Source organism: Neovison vison, chromosome 11 (assembly GCF_020171115.1).
Source record: "Neovison vison isolate M4711 chromosome 11, ASM_NN_V1, whole genome shotgun sequence".
In the NCBI taxonomy this organism is placed as follows: domain Eukaryota; kingdom Metazoa; phylum Chordata; class Mammalia; order Carnivora; family Mustelidae; genus Neogale; species Neogale vison.
The window spans coordinates 99,841,736-99,869,155 of record NC_058101.1 but is presented as its reverse complement, the minus strand read 5'-3'; the positions used below and the strand labels follow the sequence as shown (position 1 = coordinate 99,869,155).

At 36.3% G+C, this 27,420-nt stretch overlaps 1 protein-coding gene and 1 pseudogene across 5 annotated transcripts in view; both read left to right on the top strand.

Annotated features, from left to right (window-relative positions):
- Positions 1 to 27,420, top strand: part of SEC24B (SEC24 homolog B, COPII coat complex component) — a 92,892-nt gene that overhangs the window by 24,775 nt on the left and 40,697 nt on the right. For 2 of the 5 annotated variants that reach the window (XM_044224283.1, XM_044224281.1), the window contains exons 2-4: positions 515 to 1,264; positions 10,964 to 11,137; positions 19,775 to 19,879. In XM_044224283.1, coding sequence (XP_044080218.1) covers positions 515 to 1,264; positions 10,964 to 11,137; positions 19,775 to 19,879 — 1,029 coding nt within the window. Of the gene's footprint in view, positions 1 to 514; positions 1,265 to 10,963; positions 11,138 to 19,050; positions 19,469 to 19,774; positions 19,880 to 27,420 lie in introns of those variants that run through there. The other 3 variants (XM_044224285.1, XM_044224284.1, XM_044224286.1) reach the window with 2 other exon arrangements.
- Positions 10,479 to 10,606, top strand: LOC122890622 (annotated as a pseudogene).

Here is a 27,420-nt window from a genome sequence, read left to right as displayed (position 1 = left end):
TCTCAAGACTCTGCTCCTGAGTTCACTGATGGGGTTGGTGCAGGCCCCAGTTTCTCTTTGGGTATGAAGAATCTGCTCCCAAGTTCACTGATGGGGTTGGTGCAGGCCCCAGTTTCTCTTTGGCTATTGGCCACAGCGTTCAGTTCCTTACCTCATGGATTTTTCCATAGGGCTTTTCACAACTTGGCAGCATTGTTCAAGAGAGGGAAACCAGCACCCAAGATCAGGCTAATCTTGAAAGTGATACATGATTACCTCTCCGACATGGTTTTGATCCTACAAATCAGTCTTGGTATATTGTGGGACGGTGTGAATTCATATACAAGTGTATGAATACCAGGAGGTAGGGATCACTGGGGGCCATCTTGGAGGCTGGCTACCACAGTGGGTCTGTAACAGTATTGTTTTTTGTGACTATTGGAGAAGTAAATTAATTAGGGCGACATTTGATGGGAACGTTGCTTAAAAATTAGTTATCTCCTTGCCAATTCCTGTGTTTGCTCTTCTTTTTCAGGTCCAGCACAGAGTCAAATGCAGGTTCCATCAGGGTATGGAGTGCATCCTCAAAACTACATTGCGCCATCAGGACATTATCCTCAAGGACCTGGGAAGATGACCTCATTGCCATTGGATAGCCAGTGTGGTGATTACTACTCCGGTCTCTATACGGTACCGACACAAAATGTGGTGACTCCTAATACAGCAAATCAACAACCAGGAGCACAGCACATGTATGGCAGGGGTCCTTCTGCACCTCATATAGTGGGATCCACTCCGGGATCTTTCCAGGGTGCCACATCACCAACATTGCATTTGCATACGAGTGCTGCCCAGCGGTACTCCCATTTTGTGAATCACTACAGTAGCCCAGCCATGTACTCTGCCAACTCTTCTGTTGCTTCTCAGGGATTTCCCTCTACCTGTGCTCACTACGCTATGTCAACTGTTTCTACTGCTGCATATCCTAGTGTTTCATATCCCTCTCTGCCTGCCGGTGATCCATATGGGCAACAAATGTTTACCTCACAGAATGCTCCAACGGTCAGGCCACTCAGAGAGAATTCATTTTCTGATCATAGTACAGCCATCAGTCATCCCTCACCGCTTCCACCTCCTCCATCACACCAGTACCACCAGCCGCAGAGTCTTTCAGGATGCAGTACTCTCTCGTGGTCAGCTTCAGGCCTTCCATCAACCCAGCATAATATCGTCCGAAACCACACTGGCTCCCTGGCAACAGCCAACAGCAACTCAACAAATACTGGTAGGTTGAGTGGAAAGTTCACCAAAGCATGGCTGAAAATCATTGCATTTTCAGTCAGGTTTTTATTTGCATGAAGATTTAAGATGATATTGCCTAATAGAAAAAGTGGAAATTAGCTCACTTTTGCAGTTTATTTGCTTTATTTATTATGTTATTTTAGCAACATCTCCCTGAACCCTTCCCCTTGCCCTATTCAGTTAGCCACCCAACCACCTACCGTGCATAGTTATGTTCCTTATCATGACTGGGATCTTAGTCAATATTTATTGATAAATTTTATGCCTCTGCAGTAGTTGTCTTTAGTATGAGTTAGGTCAAGGGCAAAATAGGAGGGTCCATTTGGGCATATGCTTTGTTAGCCACTACTTGCTTTTTTATATTGTTCAACCTTAGGACAGTTACTATTCCAGCCAGAACCCTACTCACTATATATAGAATACTACCCTGGTTTCTCTAAGTGAGCCCCTATTAATGATGCTTACAGAAGATAGTATATATGTATATAATATGTAGGAATACATACTAAAGCTTATGTTTCCGCTTCCCAAATTGGTAAATTAAGATGGAGGCTGGGGAAGATGAAGAAAGATACTTAAAGAATAGTCTTGTAGTTAATCTTTCTGACCTTCTTAAACCAAGATGTAGTTAAATTTAGTAGTTTAAAAATTATGTAAATTATGTGGTCTTTTTAGTGTGGGCTTTCCATGTCATGTACTCATTTTTTTTTTTTAAAAAGATTTTATTTATTTATTTATTTGACAGAGAGAGATCACAAGTAGGCAGAGAGGCAGGCAGAGAGAGAGAGGAGGAAGCAGGCTCCCTGCTGAGCAGAGAGCCCGATGCGGGACTCGATCCCAGGACCCTGAGATCATGACCTGAGCCGAAGGCAGCGGCTTAACCCACTGAGCCACCCAGGCACCCTCATGTACTCATTTTAATTCAGCTTGTAAGCTTGAGCTTAACAAAATACCCTCTCGAACTGAATGAAAATGTATATAAAGAATGGGAACTGGTGAAGCTGTGGTAGTTTTCTGAATGTTGCCTTTAAATTCTGTATCAGAGTCCAAATAGCCCTAAGTCAAGGATGCCATTGAAAAATATCCTTCCCCTGGACAGTTAGATTATTTAAAATTAGAACTTCGGAATATTATATCTGAATATATTTGAGATCATCTATTCTTTCATTGCTGTTATTTAGAAACCCTTTTGGCTGCAATCAGCTAATAGTGGTTTAAACAAAAAGGTGGTATTTTTCTCACATAACAAGAAGTCTAGGTAAATGTAGTGGATCCAGACGTCCTCGGTCCTCGGTGTCTTTTCTCTCCCTGGTCTACCATTCTTTGCATGTTGGTTTCCAGAAACTTCTGTGCCTGTAGACATCAAGTCAGAGTTAAAAGCAGGAAGAAGGGAAAGGAAAGAAGATGGGGTGATGGCACTGGCAGACTTTCCCTATCATTTGCCATAGCTGTTTTAAAAGATAATCCCTTGGGGCGCCTGGGTGGCTCAGTGGGTTAAGCCTCTGTCTTCGGCTTAGGTCATGGTCTCAGGGTCTTGGGATCGAGCCCTGCATCAGGTTCTCTGCTCGGTGGGGAGCCTGCTTCCTCCCCTCACTCTCCCTGCCTGCCTCTCTGTCTACTTGTGATCTCTGTCAAATAAATAAATAAAATCTTAAAAAAAAAAAAAAAAAAGAGAGACAACCCCTTATTTTAGGGAAGGTTAGAAAATGAATACTTATCTTAGTAGCCTTCATGGTAGATGCTGGTAAGAAAGAAGAGGGTTAGCATTGACTGGGTCTTGGGTGAATCAACCTAAAGCATCTGTCACGGTTCCCAAATTTGGCTGTGTATCAGAATCTCTTGCACAGATTGTGATCTTCAGCCTTACTTACTGAGCTGGAATAGAATCTCATTCTCCAGGCTCGTCTTGGGAATCCGTATTTCTGACTTGATGTTGTCATGATGCCTAGTAAAAAAGGTCAGTTTGTTTGTTTGTTTGTTTGTTTGTTTTTTAAACAAATGAGGAAAGCTATCCCAGTTGGGTTGCCTGCTTGTGGTCATTAATATTAGAAACCCAAGTTTGTCCTGGAGCTCAGTTTCTTTGACTCTCAGCCTTCCCTTCTCAGTCAGGGCTTTCTGTCCTCTAGAAATTCTGGGTTGTTTCCTCTCTTCTTTCAGCAGTCTGTTTACAGATCAGATCAAGATCAGATCAGATCAGATTAAGTCTCTCTGACTTCAGGATTTTGTGACTTTCGGGACAAAAAAAAAAAAAAAGAAGAAGAAATACACGTGATTCCTATCTTATTTCTGAGATGGGAATGGAATCCTGTTTGGAACCAATTATCCTGAGATAAAGGATCAGGGAAATATGGGGCCACTTGGCTAATGAACAGAATCCCTAACTGGGAAACACTATTCCTGAAAAAAATATTGAATAAAGAATACAAATAATTACAAAATTACCTTCTATTTGAATAACTAGTAATTAGTTCTTCATACGAAGAGATGGGGTTTATTTCCATTCTTTTAATCCTAGTACTATACTGTGAAAGCCATAATAAATATGATTTTAGAAATTAATTCATGATAAATAGGGGTTTTTCTGCCTTTAGATTGGTAAATTACTTTTTAATTATAGTTTGGAGATTGACAAATATATCAGGTTAATTTGACACTTGTTTTTCATATTTCAAAAGAAATGAAGAAGTTACTTTTAAAACCTACTTTGAAATATTATCTAAGTTCCCAAATTTTCACATTGAGCCAATGTTTATCAATATTATTTTTCATGATGTTCTATGCAACTTAGTAATAATAGTTCATAAGGTATAAGGTATTTGGTAGCTATCACTGTGTTTCTCTTAGAAATTTGAAACATCCCATGGTAGTTTTTTATAATGAAAAAATAATGAATATACTTAGAAAGAGTTCAAAGAAATAGATAAAATGGAAAGTAAATGTTTCCTACCACTAGAGATTTTGGCCACTAATTTTCAGAGATAGCCACAATTAACAATTTTTTGTGTATCCTTCCCAAAATTCTCTACTCATGTACAAGTGTTCTCTGTTAGAAGTATCATAAGCATACACATACATACTTAAGTGAATCATTAAATAGCAAGGAACTGTTTTGTATGATATGCTAAATACATGAAACTATTGAAATTTTTAATTTTTTGTTTAATTTACGATACTTTTACTAAAAACCCACTTAATCTTAGTACATAAATGTGCTATATTGGGTAATAAACTTAATTCATCAAAAAAAAACCTTTGGAACCATATGAATTTTTGCCAGGGTGACTTGGGTGCCTAGGTACAAGGTTTGGCAACCATGGAAATATTGATTTAAATTTTCTAGAAAGAAAGACAACTTTTATTTACCTTGGATGCCTTTACATAATATTGGCACATTAGAATAATTATCTTAGCTATTAAACATAGTTTTAGGTGAAATTCAACCATTGAGTAATTAACAAAAATGATTGTACTTTTTTATTACTTGATTATACTAGTTACATTTTCAGGTGTAACAAAAGTTCTTAAACAATTCATAAAGTGTTGGAGATCCAAAAGCATGAACATGAGTTAAATGATTACCAAAAACATGCTGCTGCATACGTGCTACTATTTTTATGCAGTCATTGAGTTCATTTTCAGAAACATTGGAATAAAAGAGAACTTTAAATGTTATCTCACTTGCCTCTCTATTTTATAAGAGTATATTTCAGCAGTATATTTTAGCCAGTATATTTCAGCACTAGAACTTCAGATTTTTTAATAAAAGTTCTATCCTAACTATGTATGTCTGGGGTGCTATGTTTGTTAACATAGGGTGAAGTTTTGGCTGCTATGTAAAAAGTGTCATTTCATTAGGACTGTTACTGTAGATAAATCTCTGAAGGTTTAAAAAAGTTTTTCCTAGTTTGAGATCAAGTTAGTTGAGTATGTGACTTTGGGTTATAAAGGTACCCATCTTTGATAGCAAGGTGAGTATTGGAACATCATTTAAAATCATTTTCTTACATTTTTACTATCCCTTTGTTTTGAAAATTATATAATTTTAAAGATAGCAAGATAAATCTTGGCTAAGAAGTAGAGTTTTGCCAGAAAATATTATATTCATTAAAATTATTTTTACTTTTTTCCCCTGGAGAATCTCATATTAATATTGTGAAATAGTATTGTCTAATGGTGTTTTACTGTGTGCAATTTTATAAAACAAGAAGCATTTTTAAAAATACTTGTAGAAATAATAATAATAAACTTCTATATAATTCTGTATAAAAATCCACAATAGAGGGGCCCCTGAGTGGCTCAGTCAGTTAAGCGGCTGCCTTTGGCTCAGGTCATGATCCCAGAGTCCTGGGATTGAGGCCTGCATCCAGCTCCTTGCTCGGTGGAGAGCCTGCTTCTTTCTCTCCCTCTGCCTGCTTGTGCTGTCTGTCAGATAAATAAAATCTTTAAAAAAAGAAAAGAAAATCCACAATATATGTGGCATACAGAATTAGTTACTGGTAAGTTAATGTTGTAACTGTTGTCTTGAGTACTGTTGTCTTGTAACTGGTATGCTTGAGGAAAAGCAAAATAAATTCTGTGTTCCCTGATATTTCAGCCGCAGTCTGAAGAATAAATTCTTCATGTATGAAGTAAATTGCAGGCAAAATAAATATTTAAATGTACAAGGCAAAATTTAAGAAACTTTTTAGCAAAAGTATGAAAGACTACCTCTAGAAACTTGTAGAGAAGGGTTTCTTAAAGACAACACAGTAAAATAAATTATAGTTTTAAAGAGTAAGCATGCTCAATTTGACTAATTTTTGAATTAAGAACTTTTCTTCATTGAAGGACATGAAAAAAACAAAAAGACAAGGCATAAACTGGGAGGAAAAAATACAGTATTTATCCAGAATACACACATAATACATAAAATTAATAAGGAAGAGAGCAAAAACCCAAGAAAAAAACAAAAGATCAAATGAAAACATACTCAACCTTATAATAATCAGGAAAAGAAAATTAAAACTAGAGTGGGATATCTTTTTATACTTAGCAGCAGAATGGTAAAAATTTGAGAGCCTGACCACACCATTGGCAAGGATGTGGAATAACAGAACTCTTAGACACTCTTGTTGTTAGGAAGATTTATGGCTTCAGTATTTTAGGACAGTTTGGCATTACTGGAATTGAAGATGGCCATGCCCTAAAATGTAGCTATTCCACTTTTATAATGTGGTGCATGAGTCACCCAGATTCGTATTAAAATGCTTGTTCTTACCAAGTCTCGTATGGCATGGCCAAAGAGACTACATTTTTATACATGTCTGCAAGAGCTGTTGCTAGCCTAGGTACCACACTTCATAGGAAGGCTTTAGAGCACCACATCTTTTGAGATGTGTAGCACTTACAGGACATGGTGACATTTGCTTGGAATACTGGGCAAAAAGGACTGGTCTGCTCTTTAGGTCAAAAGACCTTATTTCCCCCAGGGGGATTCTGAGCCACTTGCCTCACACCTGCAGCTACCTGAGCTGGGGTACACACCTTGAGAAGCTCCGCCCTAGAGAAACATGCATATCTGCTCCAGGGACAGGTTCATGAATATTTATAGCAGCACTATCTTTGTAAAACCAAAAAGTGGAAACCCAAAAGTCATGATAGTGGAATGGGTGAATAAATAATGTCCTTCCAGTGGAGTGCTGAACAGAAATGAAAATACGATCAAGGGCTGCGCTCATTAACATGAGTGAATCCCAGCAATGTAACAGCAGAAGTCACGAAGAATGCATGTAGTGTGATACCATTACCAAGTGAAAAAAGCAAGCAGAAATCATATTTAGGAATACTTGTCTGTGTGGTAAACTATTTAAAAACAAAAGCAAGGGAATAATAAGCACAATTCGGAAGGGAGGACTTCTGTGAGGAGTACGTGGACAGCGTCAGCAGTTTTGGAAAAGTTTTATTTTCACAACTGGTTGCTGAGTTCATGGGTATTTTATTATGGTTTTATATGTGTATTTATGTACATATGCATATACGTATCACAAGCTCATCTATACCAGTTATTAAAGAAAAATGTTTGTGATAACAAAGCTGGGAGTCAGTGTATTCTTTACTGGGGAGAGAGCATGGCAAGTTCAAGGGACTGGAAGACGACCAGTGAAGCCAGAGGAGAACTCAGGCCAGGATGAGGCTAGGGACTTAGGATTATTCCAGGCCTCGGTAACCATGTTAGGAAGTTTTGAGGGTAAGATGTTTTGTCTCCACCCTGAAGCACTGGCAGAATTTTGAAGGATTATAAGCATGTTGGAGACTGGCTGTAGTGGTTCTGGAACAGAGAGGGGCCCTGTTTAAACTACTTATCTTTGACTTTGTGCTGGGAATTTCTTTTGAAAAATTAATTGTGGGACTAGTTTGAGGCCTAGGATGATGGAGTTGTTCCTGATACATGTTTTTTTTTGCTTTCTTTTGCCAAGAGCCTCTAGGTACTACCAGCTTATTGCACTAATTCAAGTCCAGAACTCTAGCCTCCCTGGGCTCTGAATGTTCTGAACCAAAGCTGCTGGTGTTTGTTAGGATTAGTTTCTTGGTTTATCCTTCTCCTGAGGGTATAACCCTGCAGAGCACTCACTTCAAAGTGGAAGTACGGGATGCCTTATCAGGTACCCCACCCGGTATGCCCTGGCATGTGTCTTCTGTTTCAACACAGAAAACAGCAGATCAGCTTTGTAGCAGACAGTGAAAGCAGCTGTGAGTGTTGGCTATTTCTCTGAGTTTTCAATTTTGTACAGATTTTGGCCCAGAAATTTATTAATAGCATGTTAGGTCTTTGATGATTTTAGGAAAGTATTATAAAAATGGTTTTTAGGGAGCCTGGGTGGCTCAGTTGGTTACGTGGCTGCCTTCAGCTCAGGTCATGATCCCAGGGTGTGAGGATGGCCTGCATCAGGCCCCCTGCTTAGCAGGGAATCTGCTTCTCTCTCTCTGCCCCTCCCCCTACTCGTGCTCACTCTCTCTCTCAAATAAAGAAATGAAATCTTTGAAAAAACATAGTTTTTAAAGTTACCTTTAATGGGAGGTTCAGTCTTTACCTCACCCATCCTTACTGTGTCTTCTACCCCCCTTCCCTTTTCTCCATCACCCAATGTTAGATGATTTTATCTTTCTTAATTTTCACTTTGTACTCTTAAATATACTCATCACTCTGTTATGTTTTAGTGATTATATCAGTTATCTAATTCTGATTTAAAACGAAATGACTTTTTTTCCCCATAGTTCTGTGGGTTGGTTGGACAATTCCTCTACTGGTTTTTCTTGGACTCACCATTGGGTCTTCATTTAGCTGGAGACTTAGCTGGGTTGGAAGGTCCTAGAACTTCACTCATGTATCCAGCAGTTGGTGCAGATAGTTTACAGGGGTACCGAGGTTTTTCGACACTTAACTAACTTCCTTACATGATTAGCTCAGGGCAGCATTTCCAGAGCAGAGCGGATAGCTACAAGGTTTTTCTGAGATTTTAGTTCTGGGACTTGTATACTGTTGCTTCTGCCACATTCTTTTGATTAAAACCAGTCACAAGGTCAGTCCTAATTCAGAGGGAGGGAAAATAGACTCCACTTCTTCATGAGAAGAATTGCAGAATACTGTGACCATGTTTTCAGTTTCCCAAAATGGTATTTGTCCTCCCTAAAAACGATGAATAGCACATTTAGACTCCTTCCACCTTCTTTCCCATTCCCTATTATATTTCTGTCATTTGTACACTGTGGGGCATATAATGTGTTGGGGTTTTTTTTTCCTTATTTTTTTATTTTAAGTAGTCTCTATCCCCATTGTGGGGCTTGAACTCATGACCCCGAGATCAAGAGTTGCATGCTCTTCCAGTTGAGCCAGCCAGGTGCCCAACATATAACATGTTTTGTTCTATCACCACCTTCTTATATTTGTTTTAGTCTTAGCCCTTCTAAGTTTGTCTCTCTATATATGCACACATACATACGTATTTAAATATACGTGCACATATGTACATACATATATGCATGTGTTCATTATATTTTCACTGTTCACTACTAGTTTTTTGCCATAGGTTTTTTTCCCCCTAACTTTGAGATATAATTGACACACTACATTGTGTAAGTTTAAGAGGTACAAAGTGATGATTGATATATGATGCACATATGTATTAGAAAATGATTACCACAGTAGGGTTAGTTAATATATCCATCATCTCACAGAATTACCTTTTCTGTGTGTGTAGAGAACATTTAAGATTTACTGTCTTAGCAACTTCCAAGTTTATAAAACAGTATTGTTAACAGTTGTCACCATGCTGTACATTAGATCCCCAGAACTTACTCAGCTAAATATTTATGGGGCTGCCTCAGTGGCTCAGTGGGTTAAGCGACTGCCTTCGACTTAGATCATGATCCTGGAGTTCCAGGATCAAGCCCCACATCTTATACTCCCTGCTCAGAAAGTCTGCTTCTCCCTCTGTCCCCTCTGTTCACCCCACCGCCTCTGACCCATGCTCTCTCTCAAATAAATAAATAAAATCTTCTTAAAAAAACCTAAAAAATTTATGGTAACAGATGGTAAGTATGCTTATTGTGGTGAGCATTATGTAATTGTCAAGTTACTATGTTGTACAATCGAAACTAATACAGTGTTGTATGCCAGTGGGTATACGTCAATAAAATAATTACAGTTTATACCCTTGGACCAACATCTCCCTATTTTCCTTCCCCCTCCACTCCACCCCCATGCCAGGCCCTGGAAGCTACCATTCCACATTCTACACTTCCTATGAATTCCAACTTTTTCTACATATAAGTGAGATTGTGTACTATTTGTCTTTCTCAAACTTGTTTTACTTAGCACAATATCCTCAGGGTCTATCCATTTTGTCACAAGTGGTAGGATTTCCTTTTTTGTGGTTAAATAATATTCATGTGTGTGTTTTTTGTCCACTCACCCATCAGTGGACACTTAGGCTGTTGCCATGGGTTTTTCAGTGAGCTCTTGGTTGATCGAAGATTATGGTCTAGATCAGGCGGTTTGAACTATCACAGAGGCCCACTGTGAATCACCTGTACTTTGTTTATTCCAGACGTCCAACCTAGAGTTACCATTGAGTCCTTACTTGATTACGTTTGAAATACAGCCTCTGATTAGTAGCAGTAAATAAGATGTGACAGTTTATAATACAAAAGGGGATCTGAGCTTTGCGCAGTGGCAGTATCATAGCCAATGAGGTTTATCCGAGGCACGATTATTGCTAATTGAAACAAAAGGGGATCTGAGCCGATACTAGAAACGTTTTTGGAATTCATGGACTACATTACTGCAGAAGCAAATAGCCTCTATTCACCTTTTCTTAGGTACCATTTTGTAGTACGATAATGAATTAATAGTAGTGACCATTAGTAAAGAAAAATTGTTTGGGGTTCATTTTGTTTAAAAAGGTAAGGAGGCTTATGACATGTTTTAGGAAAGTTGCTCTTAAAGATTATTAAAACATTTGGTATTTTAAGTTTTCAGTTTTTCTGGAAATCATTTCTTTGGACATTCTTATTTTCTCTATATAATACTAGATAAATGTGATCCTACTGAGGTTTCTACAAGAACTTCAAATAAACCATATTTTGTTGGTATCTTAATATTTTCAAGTTGATTGCTGTGGGTGAAATAGTTTTTTGTCTCCAGTTACAGATTCTTTATCTTGTCCTGTTATGCAAAATGTTCAGCCTCTCAAGTCCAGCCCAGTCGTATCCACTGTTTTATCAGGAGCCTCATCAACACGAACACCTCCAGCTGCAAATCGCCCAGTTGAGCCTGTAGCCTCAGTTACACAGCCATCGGAGCTGCTACAACAGAAAGGTATTTTAAAAATGTATTACATATATGTGGAGAGCGCGCGCACGCACGCACACACATATATATACACACATACTGATTCAAAACCTGATTTTATTATTTTTTAAATTTTTTTAAAGTTATTTATTTATAATCTCTATACCCCACGTGGGGCCTAAAGTCATGAGCCCCAGATCAAGAGTCATATGCTTTTCTGACTAACCCAGCCAGGTACCCCTCAACGAGGTAATTTTTTAAAAGTCAAACTGTGTAACCATCATTTATAGAAAATAAGACAAAATGTAATTTATAATCTCAATTCAAACACTATTACCTTTTTATATATTAACTTCTAGTCTGTTTATGATTATTTACATAATCACAGTCCTATCTTACATACCATTTTGTGTACTGTGTTTACATTTATTAAATTATACACAGTTCTTCATATATCCACATATAGTCGTTGTAGTCATTTTCATGGCTAATACTTCATCGTTTCAGTGTATTGCAATTTACCAGTCCATCCCTCTATTGTGGAACATTTGTTTTTTATTCTTTAAAGGTTATTATAGTTTTCTTTTAGGATAAAGCATCCAAGATTTTTTTATTTAATGAATCTCCATATCCTATTTGATGATTTCTCTACTTGTTATTATTAATGAAAGTAACTTTTGACCCAATTTTGGGAATAAGAAGGATGAAAACGAAACTGTAAGCCATACCTTTGCAGCATGGACAAACAATACAGTGTATTCATTTGCTTGTTTAATATTCTCCGTGTGTTAAATAAGTGACAGGTAACTAAAATGTGTTATTTTTTACTCTCTTTCCCTACTTTGCCTTTTATTTTGTTTTTTTTTTTTCTGTCTAAAATTCCAAATCTGTTGATGTTTCCAGTTGAAATACTGTATTTTTTATTTTGTGAGAGAGAACTGAACTGTTACTAGGAAGTTTGTATTTCCATAGCAACCATTAGTGATATCTTAGAGACTATACTTACTGTGTTATGGCAGCTTCTCACCTTGAATTTGCAGAATTCTGTTTCTCTCTCATGTTTCTGAAACTCAGAAAAAGCATTTCAGGTTGATCTCACTACTTGCTGTCTGTTGAGTATGTGGTCAAGAGTACTTTCTATCATTTGAGCAGATTATACATTATAAATTTTCTTATTTGGCTTTATAGGAAAACCAACTGCAGCATCCTGGAGTGTCCATTGATTCCCAACAAGCCAGTGGGTATATTAGGAATAAAATCTAGTTTTTTTATAAGCATTTGCCTTTAAAATGAGGGACTGGTAAGAAAGTTTTGCTTATCATGAGTAGAAAAAACACAAGCGTAGGTTGAACCCCTAACAAATGAATGGTATCATTCCTCTACATTTACGACTGCCTTCCGTTTCTTAAATATTGTGCTCATTTTGACCCTTCACATTCCTCCTCCTAATATCTTTTTTCCTATTATATTTTCTTTTTTTACCATTTTACTTTAAGTAGCATCTTACCATTGTACTTTGTCATTTTACATGGTTTTACAAACCACATTCCCACAAAATAATCATAATTATGTTTCCTTTCTTTTCTTACTCTAATATAGATTTAATAGGATAGATTTGAAAAGAGGAGCTACCATTTATGGAGCATTTACAATGTGCCAGAAACTTTATATTTATTATCTCATTTAACCCCCATTGCAATCGTATAATATTATCCCTGTTTTACGGATGAGAAAAGTGAGATTCACAAAGATTAGGTGATCTCCCCAAGATTTTAAATTACTCTGCCTAAGTAGCAGAGTGAAAGATTTTTAATTCAAACCTGTTTATTTTTCTATAAAGTGAGGGTGAATTGTTTTCTTATTGCCAACAATCTTTTGATGTACCTTAGAGAAGCTCCTTGAATAAGTAACAGTAAAGAGAATATTAGAAACATTTGAACTGTAGCTTTTATTGTTTCTTTTTCTTAAGTAAGGGGTTGGTTTAGCTTAGTGGCCTTTTTACCTTTGGATAGATCTGGATGTACAAAATACAGTGTGCGGTGGGGCTACTATATGTGTTGTGTAAGTTTTGGTTTGTGTGAATGGTGCCTATTGTAGTTAGGTGGTGTGTGGGCTGCATAAGCTATGCTGTGGTTCCGATATCCCTATTAAAATATTAATGCTTCGAAGAGATCACTGTTTTTCTCCCGGCTTCAAAGACCTCCTTGCCTAGTTATTCTCAGAAAGACCCAGCATTCTTATACTGGTTTTAAGGCAGGGGGCTGCAAAGTTTTGCTTGCATATCTCCTAAAAACTTTTTGGGTAAACTCTGTAACCACTTAAACATTTTTTAGATTGACATCTAAAATTTTTCACCATAAGTCTAAATAGTTGAAGGCATGTAATTTTTCAACATAATGCGTATATTGACTTTTAAAATAAAGATGTTGTATTATTCTTTGTATTCACTAGATTGAACCTACCATCATCCTTTTAAAAAAGGCCCAAATGAACTTTTCTTTAAAATTTTTCTCCTTAATGTCGTACTGTTTTCCCTGAATATAATAATATAATACACTCTTAAGCTAGAAACTCTTTTATCATTCTATCATACTTCTCTGCCATAGTAATGTTATATAAATTGCAATTTTACATTTTGCTTTATTGTCTATGACCGTAAGATCTAAGCATTAACATTTTTTCTTCTGGATTAAACTGTCTGTACAATTATTGTTAGCATATAGTTGGTCAAAACAACATATAAACATTATGAGTTTGCATATTTTTTAGTGGGAAGTACATTTTTACTGGAAGTATATCTTTGGATGAGCTGAAGGTTTGTGTACCTGAGTTGTATATGATTGAGTGCCAGAATAAGATAAACTTCAGATAAATTTCATTCATAGTTTTTATTTTCACACATATAATTGTTATAAACTTTGTTCAAGTGAAGTAGCTAGGAATGGTAATGAAAGGCTTTTATTAAAGCAGTATTGTTCTTTGGAGTTTTTTAATACGTTTAACTTCTGAGTTACATATCAGAAATTTTTATTGTTGTTTGTTCCATTTTATTTTCCAGGTTGTAGATAGATGGTAGCATCATTACTGTCACGTAGCAGTTTACTTTATCAAGTGTATTTAACTTTTATTTTCTCACTTGATCATCAGGTGAAGCAAGCATAGCATATTTCATCTTCCTTTTATAGAAGAAGAAATTGAAGTTTAGAGAAGTTAGGTGTCTTAGCCAAAAACAAACTCCCTGAGTGGGGTGCCAAGATCAGTATAGATCTTCTGCATCCAAACCTAAAACTTGTTTAACTGAATCAGCAATATTCAGAATATTGTGAATTTCATTGTACCATTGCCAGTACAATATCATATCCTTTAAATGTATTTTTATCAAAGACTTGAAGCTGTGATAGAGGTCATTCGTTTTATTTGTGGTATCACATATAACCTAATTGGCAAAGGTAGTCTTAATTTTCAAACCAGTGGGACAAATTTTATTCTTTATCAGAAAATCTAATTTCATTTTTTTAATCTAAAGAAATGTATTCCTGGAGTTTCAAAGGCGTATCATAAGCTCCATTGAGAAATAAATTATGGATATATCTTTTAAGCCAAATTACTAAAAGCAGTCAAATTTAAACAGCAAAGATCTAATGTGAGTAATTTATCCTTTTTTATAGTAAGTTATAAAAACTAGACAATGAGTCAGTATGCTGTTTTTCATTACCAAATTTGAAATAAAGCAGTGCAACATGTACCCAGTATTACACTATTTATGAAGTGAGGATTAGCTTGAAAAGCATTGTATTCCTATGGTAAATATATGCATTGTGTGTATCAGACTCTGATATTTGACTTTTTAAAATGTTTAAATAGGAATCAAGTATAAAAATCAGAAACAACTGTTGATTTCTTCAGACATCATGATTAAAATATTTCCATGTAATTAATTGAAAAAAAAGAAAAGTATATACCATTAAGTAATAGTAGGTTCCCATTAGTAAATATTTTTTTGTTGTTAAAAGGAGGCAGAGAGGGGCGCCTGGGTGGCTCAGTGGCTTAAGTCACTGCCTTTGTTCGGCTCAGGTCATGATCTCAGGGTCCTGGGATCGAGCCCCACATCAGGCTCTCTGCTCAGCTGGGAGCCTGCTTCCCCCTCTCTCTGCCTGCCTCTCTGCCTACTTGTGATCTCTCTCTGTCAAATAAAAAAATAAAATTAAATTTAAAAAAAAGAGGCTGAGAGAATTAAATATTGTATAAAATAAAAGGAGGTGAGAAATGATTATAATCATTGTAAATATTTTATGAGAAAATAGGTTGTAAAATACTTTATTGAACATCTCAGATTGACTCTGAAAGAAATTATGTACAGTTTTTATCTATGAGTTTTATCCAGTGTATCTTGAAAAAATTGGTCAATCCTAGAGAACATTCTACTTGTTTTTAAAAGAATTTACATTGCTAAGAATACTCCTAAGATTGGTGGAGGGCTTTTTTTAATGACTTGCCCTATCCCCTGTAGGATTAAGTATAAATTTTTTAAATTAAATATACACAAAGATACATTTTTAAAGTTCAATAATAATAATATCTAATAATTATATAGTAATTAGTATATTTTAGGCAACATTTGAAATATTAAACTTTGAAATATACTAATTCATTTAATCCTTAAAACAGCCATTTGAGGTAGTTATTACCCCTTTTTACAGATGATGTAAATGAAAACTAGAGAGGTCAGTAACTTGCCCACGGGAACATAGCTGGTAAGTGAAAGAACCTAGAATCAAATCCAGAGTCCCCATCTTTATTCATAGCGTCCTGCAGCTTGTCTTCTCAGTCTTCCTTACTGTTTTTGCTTTGTTCTCATGGGACTCTTTCAAAAGCAGTGTGTTCTCTGACAGTAGTAGTTTTGAGCTACATGTATACAGAATTATTAAATAAAGTCATCATTACTCCCACCAGTGTACTTTTCAATATTTCTAAGTTAAGAATATTCCAGTGAGCACCAGCCCTATTTCTAACATATTTTGTCTTAACTGAAACATGAATGGCAGGGTAACAGAAAGTCTATAGATATAGGGTGTCTTGATTAATCATTTAAGGAAGAAGGAAGCTTTCCTTTCAGGGCCGGAGGTATTTTTATATCTCAGGGCCATGTATTATGGGAAGATTCAGGATAAATTAAGAGTATGTGTTTCCTTTGTAAAGTGAGGGAATGGCTGTTGTTAACATAGGCACTTTCTTAGCTGGTAAGTTTCAGAAAGAGAGTACTCTGGAAATTGATTCCCTTAAAACCATTATTTTGCAAAGACTAAGAAAGTCTAGTAGTGTGTGTGCCTAGTTTGAAGACCAGCTTAGGCAAGATAGCACTCAAAAGTCTGAACTCTTGAATTTAAAAAAGCTAACTTCCACAAGGGATTTGTTCTCTTCAGACTAGTTTTATTTATTCCCAGTGTAGCTGTATCCAGGGAACAGTGAAGATGCCCTGTATTAAGCAGCTCCAAGAGTATGATCTCTTGGAGAGTTTTGCCCAAAGGTACTTTAATATGAGAGGTAGTTTAAACCGAATGTCCTTTTTAAAATACTGGGGCTCAGTTGATAATAAAGCTCTTCATCATGTTAAGTTCTATCTATGAAGATAGATTACTTCCTGATTTACTAGATTCAGACTGAAAACTCTGGGTAAAGCAGAGTAATTTAGGATACAGCATTCCTATGCCCTTTGGTGGTGGTGGTAGAGGTGTTGGTGGTGGGTGGAGTGGGAGGTACTCCATGTGCTTTTCTGCAGTGGCTTTTAGACTAAGCTCTAGAGGGTGCCGTATTCTGCCACCTCATAAATGCAGTCTGAGTATCTCATCCATAGGTTCTGGCTCTCAAAGAAGGTCTCAGGAAAGGCAGTCAGGAAGTTTGCATAACCATTCACATACCCTACAGTACATGACTTGGCTGTCAACTCCTTTTTGGTTGTAACTCCCCATTTGTTGCCATTTGTATGTATTGTACCTAGCCTAAAGTGGGGCATTTAAATAAGGATTGGTTGTTATTCTGGAGTCACAAATAAAAATGTCATACTCTTGTGCCATTTAATATCCTCCACCTTTAGACAAAGTTTACTTGGACAAGCAAAGGAAGGCTAAATTCTGAGCATAGTAAGAGTCACAGTTGGGGAAGGCTTAAGTCTTGACGCTTTTATCATTAGCACTTCTTAAAATGGAGCATCTTTTTTCAGGAAAGTAAAAATTTGAGTATTTTGTGTGATGGTCTGTTAATACAGTATGTTGACATCCATTGTATAATATAAAATGATATAATAACATTACTCTATTCTGTCTTATCCATAGGTTTCTTCCAGTGCATTAAGTAATTGCTCTTTAGGTTTTTTAAATCACTGTATAGCTATCTCATTTGTTTCCAATTAAGCGTTGGATATTTTTCTAATAAGTGAATCTTTTAAATTCAGTAAATGTGGAGAAAGAGAGGAAGATGTTTTATCATATATATAGGTTTGTGCCGTACTTTGACTCCTTTGGTTAGTGTCAGAGTCAACAGCCTGAATATCGATTCAGTCATGAAAAGAGTGGATTCTCTTCTGTTTTTTTTCCTGCTTAGTGGCCTCTCTTAGCACAGTAAGTGGAGTTTCTTCTTTCTCATTTCTTCTTATTGTATATACACACTTGTACTTTTTAAAGTGCAATGCTAATTGCATTTTGAGAAAGTACTTCATTTTTAAAGAGGTTCTTAAATTGAAGAATTTGTTTTCTCTAAAATCTTTTTACAGGGGTCCCTTGGGTGGCTCAGTTGTTAAGCATCTGCCTTCGGCTCAGGTCATGATGCCAGGGTCCTGGGATCGAGTCCTGCATTGGGCTCCCTACTTAGCAGGGAGCCTGCTTCTCCCTGTCCCACTTCCCCGCTTGTGTTCCCTCTCTTACTGTGTCTCTGTCAAATAAACAAATGGATAAATAAAATCTTTAAAAATAAATAAAATAAAATCTTTTTAATGTTAACTTGTGTTTAATTGCAAACTTTTTAGTATATTTAATGCAAGGTCTAATATTAGCCAAATTTTCATTTTAAATAGGCTTTTATTAGAGGAATATGCCACTCTGAATGTGGTCTTTCAAAGTATCAAATTGATTTCTTATATTGCCTGAATTTATTTTAGTTTGCATTGATTTTTTCTCAGATGAGTTTGTAATAACTACTATTTTATCTATATATATTTTTGAAAGATTTTACTTATTTATGAGAGAGAGAGAGCGCGAGCACGAGCATGGGGGTGCTGGGAAGGTCAGAGGGAGAAGCAGGCCCCCTGCTGAACATAGAGCCACCAGGGGGCTTAATCCTAGGACCCCTAGATAATGAGCTGAGCTGAAGTCAGATGCTTAACCAGCTGAGCCACCCAGGCACCCCTATTTTATCTAACTTTAAAAGATGTCTTAGCAAAGCCAGCAGATTTTTCTGTGACTTATTTGGTTAGTGGGAAGATCAAAGCTTTACTCATCAACAGTTTAACCTTTGCGCTCTTCTGAGCTCAGATTTTTCTCCTTAATTGCTTTTTTTTTATGATAGACGTGAATTATGTTTATTAACATGCTAATTTTAAAAGGTCATCTGAAAGAAAAAAGAAAGCTTCAGAGGACTACCGTGTGATTTTGGTGAGGCAGGGCTTTATTGTGCTTCCGATATTGTGAAATGTCCTTAAAAATCCACACTGTGTTTCTGTGTTTTTTTCTTGTATCTTTTTTTCAAGTTGAATTATAAGGTTTTCTTTATAAAGATATTTATTTCTTTTTTTATATTATTTTTCATTGGGGTTATTTTATTTTCCCTCATAAAATTTTGTGAATGTCAATTTTTAGGCGAATTTTTACCGGATGTATCGAACAATAAAAATGCCCAATCACTCTTTTTTTTTTTTTTTTTTTTTTGGTAGAGGGAGAAGAAGTGTGACATAGTTAACCACTGTGCCTTTTCCACACAGTCTTCCCTCAGTGTGTCTTACAAGAGGACCAGTCTCATTCGTCTGCTTCAGACTAACGTGTAGGCAATAGGCTGAGATGATTGGTCATCTCAGAAAATTCAGTGTTTTGTAATTGTCACACTTGTAGGGCCACAGTTAATAAACTCTTTTTTTGAGCATCTGTGAGCAGAGAACTATTCTGAGTACAGTTCTTTTCTTTAACTGTCATTCTTTTTCCGTTATGAGAACTGAGTTACCATCAAAGTGGCATTAGCAGAAGGAAGGTATCAAGTATTTGCATGTATGTTGAATGCGGTATACATTCATTTCAGTAGAAATGATCACTGCTCAGCAAGAGTGTACAGTCCCAAAGGAAGTATACCACAAGGGCCCCAAGGTCAAAGAAGGTAAACATGTATAGAGCTCAGTAAAATTTTCAAAGTATCATTGCAGTTTCCTGAATACTATCAGTGTAATACGTGGTACTTATTTCACACTTAAACCAGTTCATGTAAAAGCTGCTTTTACTAAACTGCTTTGCAGAAATTTTCTAACGGTTCCAGTTTTGATAATAAATTTGCTAACATTAAAATGCATGCTGGGATGTTCTTTAGAATGTCAGAGTTCCTTCTCACTTTTAATGCAATGTCAAAATTTTATTTCTCATCTTTCCTGTTGGTTTGACTCTTGTGTTTGTGCTTTCCACTTTACAGGCATGCAGTATGGTGACTATGTTAATAATCAAGCTAGCTCCGCACCAACTCCCTTGTCATCAACTTCCGATGATGAGGAAGAGGAGGAGGAGGATGAGGAAGCAGGTCTGCTTTAGCTTTACACCAGTTCTTGATCTTTTCCTACTCAAATTTTCTTTTTATGTCCATAGTCTATTAGCCTTAAAAAAAAAAAAAAAAAAAAAGTGTTGCAGATTTAGCTCCATGAACTTGTTTGGTTTGGGTTACAGAAAGGTTGGGTCACCTGAGAGGTTGGGTCACTTGGGTTACAGAAAGGTTGTGTTTTGCTTGTTTATTTTATTTTTCTTCCTTTGGACATCTTTTACCATTTTGTAAGTAACAGTGCATCTTTCATGATGATAGAGTACTTTCTTTCAGAAATGCATTTCCTCTCATGTCACATGCCAAAGAATGAGCCCTAACTGAAGCTTTTGGCTTATGATGCTTTAGCACCCTTTTAGGAATAGTGTTTTATATTCTGCTTTGCATGTCACTTTCATCTAATTGAAATGAACCACATGGGTTTTAAAATAGTAAAAAGAAATTGACGGTGTTTTTTTAAGGTCCTTTTTGGCCCTTCTCATCATATATTTAAAAGAGCAAGAATTTGTAGTTACTATCCTGCTTCTTGAGGTAGTTCACATCTTGCTAGTGAAGAAGTTGTGTATGTAATTACGTGTTGCAACCTGTTTAATATTTACCTTTTCTAGCTTTGCTGGGTAGAACACTGCTGAACATTAAGCAGTTCACTTCCTTCATTAATTCTAACAGTGTAAGACAACCAATAAGTGCTGACCTTTCAAGGTGTGTCTGACCATGATTCTCCTTTGGTCATCTTTATTAGTGAGTAGAAGGATATGCTTTATAAACAGTATTTTTATATGTTTAAACACAAGTTTATTTCTTAATGCATTTTTGAAATATTCAGATCCTTGTGCACAATTTGAGGAGGGCTAAAAATAGAGGGTTATAGATGGGGTAATTTTTTTTCTTTAAATACCTAAATACCCATCTGTCTTTTTGGATTTTTTGTCATTTTTAAATTCTGTATAATTTCAGTCTTACAGAAAACGTAGAAGAAGAGTAAAAGAAACTCCCATGTGCACCTACATAAACAATTTTGCCCCTCTTGCTTTATTATTATACATTTTTTTCCTACATCATTTGAAAGTAGGTTGGAGTTATCATGTAGCTTTACTCCTCTGTACCTTAGTATGTATTTCCTCATTATAAGAACAATGTCTTACATAACATAAATGCAGTACAGTGTTCAGGATATTAAACACTGTTGTAATAATATCTGCTACACAATCAATAGTCAGATCTCAGCAGTTGTCTCAATAAAATGTCTCATAGCTGTTTTCACGGCCCAGGATCCAGTTCAAGGTCATCCATTGAATTTTGTTGCCATTTCTATTTAGACTCCTTCCATCGAAGACAGTCCTTTAACCTTCCTTTCTTTTTCTTGACTTTGACATTTTTGAAGAATACAGGCAAGTTGTTTTTAGAATGTACCTCAGTTTGGGTTTATCTAATGTATCCTTGTGATTAGATTCGAATTGTGGTTTTGGCAGGATTACCACTGAAATAATGTTATGTTCTTGGTGCGTCCTGTCCCAGGCACATGATGTTAATTTGTTCCCATATTGATGATGTTAACTTTGATCACTTGATTAAAACGGTGTCTGCCAAGTTTCTCCACTGTAAGTTACCACTTTTTCCCCTTGAAATTAATAAGTAATTTGTGGGGAGATTTTTTGATAGCGTGTAAATGTCCTGTTCTTATTTAAACTGTCACTCAGTTTTAGCATTTATTAATGATTTCCTAATTCCTACATTCCTTCTATATTTAGGAGTCAAGGTTTCAGTGTAAAGAAGAGCTTTTTCTTCTCCCTTGTTGACTTCTGTGGGTTCATATTGACTCATAGATTCTTATTTTATTCACTCAGTAATAATCCATTTCAATCATAACTATATTTTCATAGCGGCTTATCTGAGATGTGGCCATGACAGATCCTTCAGACCATCTTTTGAACATGTCCTCATGAATCTTTAAGCACATCGAGGCCTCATTAAGATATTCCTAGCTCATCTTATACTGCTGCAACAGTGGACTGAGCCATTTCTCCAAGGTGTCCTGTTTCCTTTAGTGAAGAAGGGTATTTTAGAAACTAAGATCTAATTGTAGTGTGGTTATTGCCACTAAGGGGTCGTTTGTTCTCAGGCCCTATAGTATTATTATTATTTAATGTATATATTATTCAGATCCTCTCATGATCCTTATTTTGCACATTTCAAAAGTGTATTATTTCATATAATGTTATTTGTCAGCCTAACTTTTGCCCTTTTTTTTTTTTAAAGATTTTTTTTTTTTTTTAATTTATTTGACAGAGATCACAAGTAGGCAGAGAAGCAGGCAGAGAGAAAGAGAGGAGGAAGCAGGCTCCCTGCCGAGCAGAGAGCCCGATGTGGGGCTCGATCCCAGGACCCTGGGATCATGACCTGAGCTGAAGGCAGAGGCTTTAATTCACTGAGCCACCCAGGCGCCCCTTTTGCCCTCTTTTTGTAATTTTTTTTTGAATTCCTGTATAATTAACTAAATTACTCTCATTTTTAATTCTGTTTGTAATTAGGTGCAATTGTTGAAAAATCTGTTTCCTTAGGCTAAAAATATTGGGAAATCAAAAAAATTAAACATTTATGGTTTTTCTCCTATCATCTTTGTCTTGTATAATTACATTTTTCTTGAATATATTACAGATTAAAAATTTCTGAATTTTTTTATTAAAGATTTTATTTAAACTCCAGTGTAATATTAGTTTCAAGTGCATAATATAGTGCATAATACAGTGATTCAGCAGTTCCATACAATGCCCAGGACTATCACAACAACTGCCCCCCTAATTCCCATCACTTTTTTCACCCTTCCTCCCACCCCCTACCCTTTGGTGACCATTAGTCTGTTCTCAATAGGTTAAGAGTCTGTTTCTTGGTTTGCCCCTCTCTTTTTCCCTTTGTTCATTTGTTTTGTTTCTTAAATCCACATATGAGTGAAATCATATGGTATGGTATTTGTCTTTCTCTGACTTATTTCGCTTAGCATAATACCTTTTAGTTCATTCCATGTCATGGCAAATGGCAAGATTTCATTCTTTTTTATGGCTGAGTAATATTCGTGTGTGTGTGTGTGTGTGTGTGTACGTATGTGTACATGTACCCACCTCTTCTTTATCCATTCATCAGTCAATAGACACTTCGGCTGGTTCCATAATTTAGTTGTTACAGAGAATGCTGCTGTAAACATTGGGGTGCATTGAGTAAATACCTAGTAGTGCAATTGCTGGATCATAGGGTATTTTATTTTTAACTTTTTGAGTTAAAAATCCTCAAAATAGCCTCCATACTGTTTTCCAGAGTGGCTGTACCAGAATAAGTTCTTAGCTCAGTAGCATTTAGATTTTGATAATACTGGACATTTTTGAGCGCTTACTATATGCCAGTTGCAGCACTAAAGAGCTGATGGATTTTTGTGTCAGTTTTTCTAGATTCAAATCTTGACTTTGATACTTAACTAGCTTTGTGACAAGTTTCTTAAACTCATTGAGTCTCAATTTACTCATCTGTAAAATGGAATAATAATAATAATAGTAACATTCATGTATGGTTATTTTGAGGATTGACAGTATTCTTTGTGAAGAGCTTAGAACAGTGACTGGAAAATCAAAAAGATAACAGTCATTAACATTGAGGTTATGTTCTTACTGCAGTTTATTTTGTTCAGCAGTCCTGTAAACCAGAGAGAATTGGCTCCATTTTGCAGAGTTGACCGTGATCTGAAGGAGCTAAGTACCACCTGTCTCTGGTCCCACAACTACTAAATAGCAGGGCGGAGATTGAAACTGATGTCTGTCTTGTCTTCATGAAGGTGTGAAAAGGAAAAAGTCTCTGTCTGCTAGTGAGCCCACAAAGCACTGCAGTTCAGGGAAACTAGAGGGCCTGGGGCAGTAATCACTACTGTGTCATTTATATACTGTCTTCTTCCTGCTTTTTTTATTACGCAGCAAAATAGTAGGACTCTACCATGGACATTTTTATTACAATCCTGTGTTCTCAATTCATGGTTTGTTAAAAAAAAAAAAAATCATATATTTGTTGACTGCAAATTAAAGACATGTTCTGAATGGAAAAGAAGATGTAACTTTTAAAAGAATTTAATTTTATTTTTTAAACTCTGCTCCGTTCCAATAATTTTTTCATGTGTGATGAGGTAAAAGAAAATGGCTCGGATTGTTGTGGGGACTAAATATAAGTACTTATAAAAAGTAGAGCTTTAGAGTGCTCTACTTTAAGCATTTCAGTGGTATTCATTCCCTATATTCATGGAACTTTTGTGTGTTGAGTTTATATGGAATTGTTCTCCACTTTTGAAAAAATTTATTGAACAACAAGGGAATATTTGAGCAGGTTCAGAAATCATTACTATTCCTCTTTTTAGTTATGATATACACTTTGTAGTAAGGACTGTCTTATATTTTGCTAGAAGCTACTAAAAGTTCAGAATTGTTGGAGAATAAACTTAAAGGAAGCTCAACAAGTAGCAAGCTATCAGGTTCCCATATGATTTATCTTAAATCCTTGTCTTTAAGTTTATTTGGTGACAGGTATTCACTCCTTCAGTTGTTGGTGCTAGAGTGGGTGGTCAGTTAGTTTTAGGTCCCATACTGCGGACAAATACTAGCATAGTTGTAAGTCAGACTTCAGACTTTATCAGCCCTGTTCCTGCAGAATATCATCAGGTAATGTTCTGTTACCTGCTATACAAACTCTCAAGCACCTTTCCTCTAGGGAATTTTCAGGTTGGGAAGAGGCGAGAGGGCAATAGGTAGCTTTTTCACATGGCTCTGGGAATGTGACAGCTTGGGTGCTGTATTTTTTAAGTGCTAGTGGAATAAAACTTTTGATTTCTCATAACAAGTTTTAAGGTCGTAGTCAGTTTTTGTTTGACTTTCACACAGGCTAATAGTAATTAATCAGCTCCAGGTACTGTGTTAGAAATAATGATATATTTATGGTTTGCCGTGGATATTTTAAAAGATAATGTTTTCTTATGACACAGAAGAAGTTAAGTCAACTCCTGTGGATAACAAGAGAATATTGGCCTGCTTAGGTCTAACTTCCAAAGAGAATTCTTCTTTTTTTTTAATTCAAGTATCATTAGATTTCTCAAACTTCTTCATCTTAAAACTAGAAGATTGTACTCTTTGACCAGTATCTCCCCCTTTTCCCTTTTCCCTGTCCCTCAGAAGTGAATCCTTAAAAGCGTTCAAATCTGTATTTCCCCTTAATTGATGTAGTGTTTTATTATTTTAACAAGTGGATATCTTTCAGCTGAATTCAGTACATATATATTTTTAAATTTTTATAAATTGAATACGTGTCCTGGGTCTCTGAAGGATATTCATGCCACAAGAAAAGTATCTGAAGGTTTTCAGGGTTCATCTATATTTAAATTTTATTTATTTATTTGACAGAGAGATCACAAGTAGGCAGAGAGGCAGACAAAGAGAGAGGGGGAAGCAGGCTCCCCACTGAGCAGAGAGCCCGATGCGGGGCTCGATCCCAAGGACCCTGAGATCATGACCCGAGCCGAAGGCAGCGGCTTAACCCACTGAGCCACCCAGGCACCCCAGTGTTCATCTATATTAAAAAGAAAATGTACCTGTTACATTTTGTACGTTACCTGTTACCTGACATTTAACTTATAAACATGACATACATACGTATATATGATTGCTTTAGCTGGAACTCCCAACTTTCTGCAGAGCGAGAGGGGTTATTAAGGGCTACAGGAAGGAGATACGGTACCAGCATCTAGAGTTAGAATTCAAAAGCTACTTTCAAAAAGAAATAACATTCAAGTAGTAATTAGATGTCTAGGCTAGCCCCAAATCTAATTAACTGAAATACTAAACATTTGAAAATGCTTTCTTTTTTTTCCTCCAGCCATGGCAAATGTAATGTAGATTATGTGTTTTATAAGTACCTGCAAACTGGTCCTATCTAAGGTTTAAGAATGAGGGCAAGTCCTTAAGCTATTCATTTGACTAAAGCCAGCTCGTGCACAGAAAGCAGTATATATTGCTTGGTGTCATGCTTCAGAGATTAATACAGTAGCATAGCCTCCTCCATATACTCATCAGATGATAGGGAAGCATATGTGATCACAGAATGTCTTGAGAAGTGCATTAAATAAGGGGTGAGGAAATTTCCTGATATAGGAAAGGAAATAATTTTCCATGGGTATATTAGAAAGGTTTTATGGAGGATTTGAAATTTGAAGGATGAGTAGGAATTTGCCATGTGGAAGAACAGAATCTAGACTAGTGAACCAATATCTATGGTGCAGAAATACAAGAGAAGATGGTATGTTGGGTGCAGAATGAAAACATCAGTGTGATTGTATCGTGAGGTAAGAAAGAGAAAGTGGTGTGGGAACAGAAGAGAAAAAGAGGTAAAGAGGGCAATTGGAAGCCACATTTTGAAACTCTTTGATACCACAAAGATGTTTAGATTTTATTCTGTAAGATAGTAAGGGAATAGTGAAGGTGTTTTAAAATTTGTTCAAAATACTAACTTGTATAATGTACCTCTTAAAAAAATACATCTTCAACTTGTGTTGGCAGTGAAGTCGTGACTTAGTTAGAATTGAACAATAAGTTTTAGCAAAACTTGAGATGTTTAGTGGTCTAAAATTAAAACTTTTATCATGGCTTTGCTGTTTAACAAGTTGAAGATAGAGGGGCACCTGAGTGGCTCATTCGTTAAGTGTCTGCCTTTGGCTCAGGTCATGATCCCAGGGTCCTGGGATTGAGGCCCACATCAGGCTCTCTGCTCAGAGTGAAGCCTGCTTTTCCCTCTCCCACTCCCTCTACCTGTATTGCTGCGCTCTCTCTCTCTTTCTCTCTTTCTGTCAAATAAATAAATAAAAATATTTAATTTAAAAAAAAAGTTGAAAATAGAGATTTGCATTGATTCTTTTCCTAAAGTGAACTTTAGAGTAAGCTAGTGGTTTCAAATTATTTAATAAATAAAACAGAATATTTCTTTTTTTAAAAAATTTATTCATTTGAGAGAGAGAGTTGGGGTGGGGGAGCAACAGAGGAAGAGGGAGACAGAGAGAATCTCCAGCAGACTCCCTGCTAAGCCTGGAGCCTCACATAGAGTTTGATCGCAGGACTCTGGGATCATGACCTGAGCTGACATCAGAAATCAGATGCTCACCCTACTAAACCACCCAGGCACCTGAAAACAGATTATTTCTACAAAATTAATACTTTAAATCTTTAAAATAATTTGATATGTGTAAACAGTCTTAACATTATTTTTTTTCCCAAGAATAATTATTTCCCGATATTTATTTTTTATTTTTTTATTTTTTTATTTTTTTTAAAGATTTTATTTATTTATTTGTCATAGAGAGAGAAGCGAGAGCAAGCACAGGCAGACAGAGTGGCAGGCAGAGGCAGAGGGAGAAGCAGACTCCCTGCCAAGCAAGGAGCCCGATGCGGGACTCGATCCCAGGACGCTGGGATCATGACCTGAGCCGAAGGCAGCCGCTTAACCAACTG